Source organism: Cannabis sativa, chromosome 4, assembly GCF_029168945.1.
Source record: "Cannabis sativa cultivar Pink pepper isolate KNU-18-1 chromosome 4, ASM2916894v1, whole genome shotgun sequence".
Taxonomy (NCBI): Eukaryota; Viridiplantae; Streptophyta; class Magnoliopsida; order Rosales; family Cannabaceae; genus Cannabis; species Cannabis sativa.
Window position 1 is genome coordinate 75,001,181 of NC_083604.1, and position 12,154 is coordinate 75,013,334.

The following is a 12,154-nucleotide window of genomic DNA, read 5'->3' on the forward strand; positions in this document are numbered from 1 at the left end:
AGAAAAAACTTGTATTGATGATATTAATTAGATGGAGAGTTTGAGCTCAAGATTTTAATTGAGTTCTTTCTCTTGATGTATTTGAGTTTGTACACTTAATGCTTACTGAGTTTACTAAAAAAAATTAAAAGAAAAGGAAAAAATCATATACGCACTACAAAATTTTTTACTTTTAGTCACAATAAAATCTGTGACTAAAAGTGAAAAAATTTTGACTAATTATAAATTATAATTCTTATGTTGTGACTAAAAGATCCGTGGCTAAAAGTATTAGTTACAAAAATTACATTTTGTTATGACCAAATGTATTTTTTAGTCACAATACTTATTGTGATTAAAACAAAATTAATAACAACTTGTAACTAAATACTATATTTTAGTCACAAGTAATATTATGTTGTGACTAAAAATAGTTTTCACTAAAAGTAGCAGTTTTTTGTAGTGACGTATGGAGTGATAATCAAAGACTTATTTATATAACCAAGATTTGTATACTTTAAGACAAGAGACACTACTATAAACATTCTTACCATATATATTAGCTTATTATTCCTTCCTTTTTTCTTGTGCGGGAAAAAAAAAAAACAGTTTCAACTAGTTTCAATACATTCCTCTAGCTATCCCATAATAGTTAATTTTATCCTCTTTTCATGATAATTACATAGTGATAAAGATGCATAGTCTTATTTAAGTATTAATTTATTACACATAGAAAGAAGATGGTAATAAAGAAGCCGTATGTATATATAAAGTTTACAAAAGCTGGTGGATAGAGTAGAGGAAGGGAATCCTCTCTGACCAAAAACTCTGTACATGTGTATATATATTATATGTGTGAGTGTGTGTGAGAGAGAGAGAGAATCAAAATGCTGTTTAAGGAAACTACTCTTTCCCAAAAACCAAAGCTCTCTTTATTATTTCTCTGCTTTTTTACACTTCATTCTCCACCTCTCTCAGTACTATAGTTACTTTCTCGTAATAAAACACATCAACCATATATATACCAGCAAACCACCCCCCATCGAATCTTTATATAATCTCTTAAACTATATAATATTAATGTGATTCAAGTAAAAAGAGACCGAAAGCTTTAGAGCCAACATTATTAATTAATTAACTAATTCACATTCATTATAAATACTTTTTTACTTGATTTGGTTTCACGGTTCTCTGGTAAATTTTAACAAAGAAAAGGATATATTATATATTAATTATTCTTTTTGAACCTTAGATATAGATTAATAAAAAGACTGAACACTCTCAAAAAGTAGCCATATATATGCCACTATGCGCTGTATATGTTAAGCTTTTTAAGTTAGTAATATATATATTTGATATATGAAACATAAAGAATCATTACTCAGAAAAAAATATAAGTCAGAAACGTCTCAACACATATATATTGCTTAATTTAATTATCATATATTAGTCTCTGAACACACCACCATAATTAATTAACCTAATGAATTAAACACACCTCAAAACACACAACTACATGATATTAAGGAAGAAGAAGAAGAAGAAGAAGAAGAAAAAAGTGTCCCCGTGATATTAATACAACCCGTGGTGAAAAGAGAAAAGAAAAACAGAAATTGTAATTAATAATAAAGCCTTACACAACCCCAATTAACCTAATTTTTCTAACATATATCTTGATGAAAATGTAGTAGTTCCCCATCCCAAAAAAAAAAGAAAGAAATTTATATATATGAAAGGGTTTTTAAGGGTATGCACCATTAGTAGTAGTGGAAAGATCAGGCCATGAAAATGGCGGAGGATTAATATTCCAGAAACCCATTTGATGATCACCTGGTCCTCCAACTGAAATAATGATGATGATGATGATGACATTAATTAATGAAAAAGAAGAGATATTATTATAACAAGTAAATAATCTATACATTTATATATATATGTTATAGTATACCTGATGAGTGATGATCGTTATAGTAATTATTATTATTATTAGCTGGTGATGATGATGTTGTTGTTGAAGATGACGATCTTAACCTCTGATACATCTCTTGAATTCCATTATTATTATTATCATTATTATTATGATGAGGAAGACTAGCTGAGCTTATCAAACCGTTGATTTGTTGATAATGTGGATTTTGACTTTGATTATTATTGACTTGATTGTTCCTCCAAAAAGAGCTGCACAGACCAAGCGATGGAGCCTGAGACACTGGATCCAAACCCCCCTGCTGCTTCACTACTACTGACTCACTACTATTATTATTAATATTATTATTATTCTGTGGAGAGCTAGGGTTAGGGTTAGGGTTTTGAGGAGGAGTAGTAGTTGACCTAAGTAAGGCCAAGAGATGAGAATTCTGAGGAGAACCCCAAAGTATTGGGCTGTTAGAGGAGAGTTGATGATGATCATGAAGATCGAATAATCCGCCGCCGCCGAATCCTGACCGTCCAATATTATTAATCTCCGAACTACTCATCACCATCTTCATCTTTCCAGTACTATTAGCGACTCCTCCGCCGCCAGAAGCTGCACTCTTCCCGGAGACAACTGAGGAAGACACAATAGTAGTCTTGTTTTTCCGGCAACCGCCGCCTATCGGAACGTTCCTTAGGGCTCCACCTTTAGTCCAGTAACGGCGGCATGTCTTGCAGAAGTGGCGAGGCTGAGTGAGATTGTAGTTGTTGTAGTAACAGAACTTTGTGTTGGCCGAATCGCACCGCGGACACCTCAGACTCTCCGGTGTAGCGGTAGCCGCCGCCCCCGAGCTGGTGGTAGTAGTGGGAGTAGTAGTAGTAGTAGTAGGAGTTGTTATTGGTACTGTTGAAGAATTATTATGAAGTAAAGTAGTGGTAGTAGTAGTAGTAGTAGCTTCTAAAAGTCCTCCTCCATTAATAATGGAAGATATTTTCCTATTTTGATTATCACCATGAGTTGGAGTACCTAACAGATGATGATGATGATTATGTTGATGATGATGATGAAGATTATGATGACCAGAACCTCCTCCTCCTCCTCCTCCTAACAATTCTTGGATCATCTTTTGGGGACTCTTTGATATATCCTTTAATCTAGATCTACAACAATCCAAAAAAAAAAAGAAAGGAGAAAAGAAAGATGAAAAAAGCAGAGAAAGGAGAGAGTGAGTGAGTGGTGTCTTTTTTTAGTTAGTGGGAATGTGAGAAAAGCAAAAGAAAGTAGGTTTTGTTGTCTATTTATTGTGTGTGAGAGAGAGAAAGAGATTTGAGATGGGAATATATTTTTACATATACTTGTCTTTGAGAGAGCTGTTATATGAAGCTCTTTTTCTTATTAGCTAAAATGATCTTTAATTTGTGGATATAAAAGATTATATGAAGAGGCCAAGGATTGTGACTATACTACTATGGGGGACCTATATATATTTATATATATATTGGTATATCCAATGTGGACATTATTATAATTTATACCACCAATATATAGATAGGTTAAAAATCTCTATATGTATGTGTCCAATCACTTGACTAGTGTTGTTAGCTACTAGCTCATCATATCATTTAATAAACTTATTCTCTTCTCTATATATGTATTATGTGAAGTGAAACCACTAAAGTACTCTCATAATTACACTAATAATTCCAATAATAGTAGTACTAATTTATCTTCACAAAAACAGTTACCAAACTAAATATATGATTAAGAACCTTTTTTTTGCCCTTTGTTGTTCACCAATTGGATTTTTTCATATATCACTATATAAAAATATCTCCAATAAAAATGCAAAGAATTATAATGTATAATCTAAAATATAATTTACTTTGCAAAAAATATGCTTCATTATTAATAGTGTGCCAAATGTGGTGCAATTTTTTTTTTTTTTTTTGATACAAGTACTGGTGCAAATTTAGAAAGAGAAAATTTTATGATACAAAATTTAAATCACGGTAAATGCATTATTTTTTTTATTTACTTCCATACTAGTTTTATTATTTTATTAATACATTTAATTATCACTATTTAAAAAAACTTACCTTTAGTAATAATTTTTTAGTCAAAATAAAAAGTTATTTGTGATTAAAACATAGTATTCCGATACAAATTGTCACTAATTTAATTTTAATCATAACAAATATTTTCACTAAATTTTTTTTTTTTTTGAAGGAACTAAAAAAATATTTAGTCACAATAAATTGTAATTTTTGTAATTAATACCTTTAACTACAAACTTTTTATCAAAACATAGATTTATATAATGAGTCACAATTTTTTCATTTTTAGTCACAATTTGTTATGACTAAACCTAAAAATAAAATTTGTTGTAGTGTATAATATATAATATTAAATTATGAATTATTTATACATATTTTTTATTATTTTACATAATAAAAATAATTAATGATAAAATTATTGTTAGTTATATTATTTTTTATAAAAATTTTAATTATTATAAATTTTGCATTAAGTTTTGTAATCATACATTGAATGGCAATGCTAAAATTAATATAAACATATATCACTAAATTAATTTTTATGTGAAATATAACATGTTTTTAATATATAAGTAAATTAGATAAAAAAAATATTTTTTTTGGACTAATTATGAATATTAAGACTGATTAGACACGTCGCATAATTAATTCTACTAGTTCATGCATTGATTAAAGAAACATTTTACACGCTTATTACAATTATAACCACACGGCCGTACACAACTCATAAGTAATTTCCAATAAAGGACAAAATACAAAAACTGAAACATATGCTTAATAGCATCTCTAATTATACTTTTTCTAAATACAATTTTTAACTTAAATAGAGAGTAAATTTTAAAAAAAAAATAAAGTCTAACCATATAAAAAATGACTTATTATAATAGAGAATATATAGTGAGTTTTTTTTATATTTTTGCTAATTTTTTTTTTAATAATATCTTTATATATAAGATATGACTATTATTATTTGTTCAACAGAATATTTTAAAAATATAAGAATATTTAGTTAAATTTAACCATGTTAATAAGGTTAGTATTAAAAATTTATATAAATAATAATAGTATTTATTTTAAATTAATTTAAATATATATAAATATTAATGTTATTTATTTTAGGTTAATTAAACTTATACCAATTTTAGATTATAATTTAAATATATATAAATATTCACATAAAAAAAATATAGATAAATATTAATAATGTTATCCCATTTTTTGATGTGGCAACACATACGAGTGACACGTGTCCAACATTCCTGCACATGGGCGGAGATCAATATGTCAAGCAGACTTCAAGTAGCACATCTGCACTTTCAACCTACTTGCCCGAGCAGGGTAAAAAGGGCAGACTATCCGAACAGGGGCAAGTTTGGCTTTCCGAACTACTTACCAGGACTTGACTACTTCATGATAATATCGTGGAGTCCAAGCACGAAGACAATCCCTACAATCATGGGATTGAGCTAAAGGGATACGGCATGCTGTCTCAATCTCCTATTTCATGTATTCTATTTATGTAATGAATATTCCTTCCTATTATCTATAGACATTGTAAGCAAAAGAAAAATCATCTCTCATGCATTAAAGTCCTATAAATAGTGACCTATCTTCACCGGAAAAAAGATTAAAAGAATTGCTTTTAGAGAGAGATCTAAGGGAATTACTCAAAGATTTTATTGTAAGAACTTTAAGAGAGAAAACACTGTGTTCTTTGTTCTCAAATTAATACAATCTAAGAGAAGTAGGTTATTACCATACTAAAAGGGTCCAACCTTGTCAAATTTAAGTGCAATTCTCATTTATATATAGAGTTAATTATTTGACAATAAAGGTGAATATATGCATTAATTATTGTTTTTATATATATATATAATAGTAATATGATGGAAAGTGGAGATCTCGTGTACATCAAGAATATAGAGAATGATAGCATAGAAATCAATCAAGTTAATTATCTTTTGTTTTACACAAATACATATAATGTTAATTAATAATTAACTATTGGCGATCATGGAAGATGGTTATGCATATATGATAATTAATACATGATTAATGTTTTTAATTAGGAGGTGAAGAGGAAATGGCTAATCAGTTTGTACATATATATCATATGTAGAGACAAATTAAGTCCCCACACTCAAAGAAAAAAAAATTAAGTCCCCACACCACCAACTAATTATAATTATTATAATTTTAAAATAAAGGCAATATTATTAATGGCCGAAACTCATGGCTTCAATTTTGTTCTCCTCACACACCACACTAACACTCAGATATATATGTATGGCTATATAACAGAATTTTTAGTTTAACTATATTTTTTTTAGGTTTAACTAACTTTAACAGAATATCTTATTAATTAACAGAATATTTTTTATTAATTTTATTATATTATTATATTTATTTAAAAATAAAAATTATGTAGACATTTTATATAAAGAAATTTAAATTTAAAATACTTAAAATATTATAAATATCTTTAATCATATTTTTAAATTTATTGGTTTAACTTTGAATTAAAATAAAAAAAAATTATGTAAATATTTTATATAAAAAAATTAAATTTAAAATTTTATAAATATTTTTAACCATATCTGTAACTTTATTATTATTTATTTTAATTATATTTTAAATTGAAATGGTTGTAATAAGAAATTTGATTGTTTTCTCTTTTAGTTATGGTAAACCGATTTACACTATATTTTTCATAAAGTTTGGGAACAAAAAAATCTTTATATCAAATTTACGAATCCAACCTACATATAGACAAATTCAAATTTGATTATGTGAGTTTCGGTTAAGAATATAATATAATATGCCTTATCAGATACGTTACCTAATTAAGAAAATTTAAAAATTTTAAAAATTACGTATATATAATCATATTCAAATGACATATCAATGTTGCAATGACTAATTTTTTTTTTCTCAAAGATTAAAATCTCTAATTCCATTTAAAAATTTTAAAAAATATATATTACCTAATTAAAAAAATTAAACATACATATGATATATTGCACTTAACATCACTTAATTAAACCTAATTAAAAAAAATTAATTATACGTGCATTGCACGTAACATCAACCTTGTATATATATAAGAGCAGACCCATATAAAACCAAGGGACAATCACCCCCTAAAAAAAATTCACAAAAAATATATATAAACTTTAACTTATTACAATATATATTTGTAATAAAAAAATATATTTATAGATATAACCATTATAAATTTTTTTACTTTTAGTCATAATAAAACTTGTGACTAAAAATAAAAAAGTTGTGACTAATTATAAATTGTCAATCCTACATTGTGACTAAAAAGTCTGTGGGCTAAAAGTATTAGCCACAAAAATTACAATTTATTATGACTAAAAATAGGGGTGTTCATCCGATCCAATCCGCACATTTTTGGTCAAACAACATCCAATCCGCACTAAGTGCGGATTTCATATTTTGGATCCAATCCGATCCGCATAAGAGTTTAAATCCAATCCAATCCAATCCGCAATAGTGCGGATTGGATCGGTTATTTTGGATCGGTTATTTTTTTAATAATAAATTATTTAATATTTCATAGAAAAAAATTAAAAAAATACTATTGTTTCTTAATCTCCAATAATAATTTATTTTCATCTCTATTTATATACAAATCAAACCAATATACATATATATATCAATATATATGTACTTATTTTTAGATTTACACTAAAATATATATGTATCTCTTACTAAAATAACTAAGCTAGTATACATATATTTAAATTTATGTGTATGTGTTTATGTGAATAAGAATTATTTTTCTTGTGTTTTTTATTATAAAATAAATAAAATGCACCAACTCAATATGTTACTAAAAGATGTTTGTGTTTTTTTTTTTATTAATATATATTATATATTATAATTTTTTAAAAATATGTATAATTAAGTGCGGATTGGATTGGATCAGTTACTTTTTGAGGTCAAACAACATCCAATCCGCACAAGTGCGGATTTTGGATTTTTCAATCCAATCCAATCCGCACTTGTGCGGATATCCGCATTTTGCGGATTGGATTGGATTGGATCGTGCGGATTGGATTGGATCGGATACTTTGTGAACACCCCTAACTAAAAATATATATATATATATTTTTTTTTTTTTGAGTGCGGGGACTTAATTTGTCTCTAAAAATACATTTCCTTCTAAGCCTCTCAACACGTTGAAGGATCTGCACCCAACTTTTATGTAAATATAGTGTAACTCATTATCTTCAATGCTAATATTATATTTGTGTATAATATATACAATCATTAAAGTAATTCATTCAAACGTGTGGTGCATGTGTGTTTTTGTCTATCTACTTTTGCTTCAAAAAAATAGAATCTGAGTACTAACATTATTCCTGATTAGATGGTAAAATATTCCTTCATAGAATTATTACAATACTTGTTATATTTTCTTAAGTAATTAATTAGACTTTAATTAAATAGTATAAGCAAACACACACATACATACATATAAATAAGTTGAGTATCTAAATTGGATGTTGAAGAACAGTACTGAAACATGTAGAGAAAACGATTTCCATTTAGATCAAATAATATATATAGTGAGAATGCAAATTAATAATAGCGAAGCTAAACGTGTTAAGCAATTAATTAATGTAATTGACACCTTAATTAATTAAATAATTGAAATTGATATGATTATTCTCATAAAAAAAAGATTATTATTATTATTATTATTATTATTATTATTATTATTATTATTATTATTATTATTATTATTATTATATATAGGTGTGATATCGGATGATATATTTAAAGGGGTCCACATGTCTCACAATTGTGGAACCATTTGTCAACAACCCATAATCTTGATTGAGAGAGATTAACGATAATGGAGGCTACTTAATCTTATCACTTAACTTACAAGCAGATATATATATACAATTGAATTGATTATTAGATATAGTGATATATATTAATATAACGAGCTAATTGACTGTTAGTGATCCATATATAGATAATAGATCGATATTAATACACATATATAACAAAATAGCTACTTAATTATCTAGCCAGTGCAACAGTCTTTTAAACTAGTTTTGAGAATTATATGCAAGGTAAATTGTAATAATAATATTTTTTGAATGGAGTGGTGTGGCATTAATTTAATTTATGGGTAAATACTATTTTGGACCCTCTGTTTTACAAAAATTATCAATTGGACCATGTGTTTTGTTAAATGACAAAATAGACCTCGTATCTTCTAAAATAGTACAAATAGGACCCTGAATTGATTTTTTGTCAAAATAAAATTTAATTATAATCCGATCTAAAAGTGTTATGACAAAATTGTTTACATTTTTTGTATGTGTTCGTATTAATCATTGTCTTCAAGTTGGTTGTATTAAAAAAAAGTTGTTAAAAATTAAGCTCAGGGTCCTATTTTTACTATTTTAGAAAATACAGGGTCTATTTTGTTATTTAACAAAACACAGGGTCCAATCTGTAACTTTTACAAAACACAGGGTCCAAAATAGTATTTACCCTTAATTTATTAATAAATCAGATCAGCCATTAATTACAATATCTAACAACTGATATATATAGGGAGTTGTTATTAATAAATTGTAATATTATTTAAATACATATATATATAAACAGAATAATTTATTTGGCGGTTATTATTTTATATTTTTTAATTGATGATATATTTCGTAATATAATTTAGAATATTTTGCAAATTTTTGTAAAAATATTTAAATAATTTAATATGTTGATAATATATTTTAAATAAATTATTTCATTTTTCAGAAAAAAACATATATTTCATTTGTTTCAAAAAAAAAAAAAAAAATTATTTCACAAAAACTTGTAAATTATTCTACATTTTTTTTTCTGCAATATAAATTTTCCTAGATAAATATATATATAAAATGTCGTAAACTAGCCATATATCATGCATGCATGCATGCAAATTAAAAAGCATATCATTTTATTCGAAAAAAAGCCATATTATTAGGGTATAAATATGTACTGTTATTTGTTAAGATATATATTAATTAACGAAGGTGGCTATAATCAAAAAATATATATATTTTCAAAAAAAAAAAAAAAAAAGATATATATATATATATATATATATTTATATATATAAAAGAAAAATAATCTAAAAAGAAAGAAAACACTCGACCGGCCCCTTTATTCGTTGTGTTCGGTCCAAGCTAGGAGAATAGTTTATATTATTGTGAAATGATTAAAAATTATATATAGCTTAGAATTTCAAATTCATGATTAATAATCTAATCATGTTTTCCCTCTTCAAATCATTTATATTATGACAAACAACCACCTTACATACCCTACCTATACATATACCCAAAAACAAGAAGCCGTAAAATATGTATAGTATTTTATGACTAATTAATAAATTATTGATGCTTCTCCAAAATTGTATGATGAAAAACAACATAAATTTTATTAGATTTTAAATCAAGAATAAGTGTTTCGGAGGCAAAGGCACTAAGTAATTTTAGTTAAAAAAAAGAAGACAAAAATAGTCGTTATTTTCATGTAGTAGTCAGTGCACGAAAACAATACAAACAAAATTTTTAAGCTTTGGGGATAATAGTGTTGCTTGGGTTGTTGAGTATTATGGGGTTCCATCTCAAAACTAATTGGCAATGAGTGGAGTAGCTCATATTCTTATATATGGCTCAATACTTTACCATTTATTCCATGTGGGACAATGTCCACAATATTTCCCCTCAAGATGATGGCTATTTTTTGCTCATCAATCTTGAACCGTATCAGAGTGGACATGGTCACTATCTGTATAGGTGCGGATCGGATAGGATCACTTGCCTGCAAGGGATATGGCTCTGATACCATGTTGAGAATCATGGGGTTCCATCTCAAAACCAATTGGCAATGAGTGAAGTAGCATATGTTCTTATATATATATATGGCTCAATACTTTTCCATTTATTCCATGTGGGACAATGTCCACAATATGCAGGGTCACGTGGGAAGATGGTCTCCCACAATGAAAGATTATTCTCAAAATTGTACTTGTTTTCAGCTTCTAAGACCGAGTTGTGTGTCCTTCTTCATGATATTCAAACTTCCATTACTCCAGCTCAAAATAATAATTTACTTTGTCTAGTGTCTGAAGAGAAAGTTTGTAAGATGCTCTTTCAAATGCATATCCTAATAAGGCTCTTGAGCCCAATAGTATGAGTCCAGATTTTTATAAAAAAATATAGCACATTATGGAGGCAGATGTTGTGGAGTTGGTTAAACAAGTGGTTGCTTCAGGAGTGTTTTCCATGGGTACACTACTAAAAAATAGATTTCTTGACAGTTTCAAACAATTAGCTTATGTATTGTCGTTGGTCTTTATAACCGTCAAATATTCGACTGTTATAAAATTAGGTAGAATAGGCTACAGTTTAAAACAGTCGGTGAAATTTTTACTGACAGTTTAAAACTGTTGGCAATAGTGGCACTATAGCCAACGGTTTTAAGCCGCCACATTTTTTACACACACATTAGATCTGAGATATATATCTCAAACTCCGATGAGTAAAAAAATACAAATATATTAAAACTTTGTTAAAGATATTTCAAGTTGGTTGAGATATTCCATCGAAGTTAGTTGAGAGATTTCCTTATCGGAAATATCGGTAACAAAATTCTGTTATAGATATTGTTGCCCCTGATTTTTCCCAATATACGTGGACCAACCAGACAGGGACACGTGGACCAAAAGATCTTAACATTTGAATTATTTGCTAAGTCTTTATGAAGGAAGGCAGTATCCGGGACTTGCTTCCCGGAGAAGGCACCCGGAGCCCCCTATGCTCCCGGAGGCCTAAATAGCATCAAAGCATCTCCGCGAGGTGTCAAGCTTCCCCTGAGCAGTCATCTCACATTTAATGCCGCATGGGAGGAAACATGTTGGGACTGCTACACGCAATAAAGTCTGACGGCACAACCCCCAATCTGCACCTACGAAGTAATGATCATTTAAGTCTATTGACGGCTACACTGCGAAGAGTCACGTCAGTCAAAAGACAATAATGACATTCCACATAAAATCCCTATAGCACCTAGGGATTTGACCATGCATTACCCATGGTATATTCCTTGGGAATACCCAACTTTATGGATATTTACAAAAATACATGTACAATAATCCTGGGAATCACCCCAC

General features: G+C 27.9%; 1 protein-coding gene across 1 annotated transcript; it reads right to left on the reverse strand.

Moving 5' to 3' along the window:
- Positions 1 to 1,373: 1,373 nt before the first annotated feature.
- On the reverse strand, positions 1,374 to 3,350 carry LOC115714563 (dof zinc finger protein PBF). Its single transcript, XM_030643300.2, has 2 exons — positions 1,928 to 3,350; positions 1,374 to 1,821 (listed from the first exon to the last, which is right to left on the reverse strand). The coding sequence occupies exons 1-2, from the start codon at positions 3,015 to 3,017 to the stop codon at positions 1,721 to 1,723; spliced, it is 1,191 nt and encodes a 396-aa protein (XP_030499160.2). The 5' UTR covers positions 3,018 to 3,350; the 3' UTR covers positions 1,374 to 1,720.
- Between the last annotated feature and the right edge of the window lie 8,804 nt (positions 3,351 to 12,154).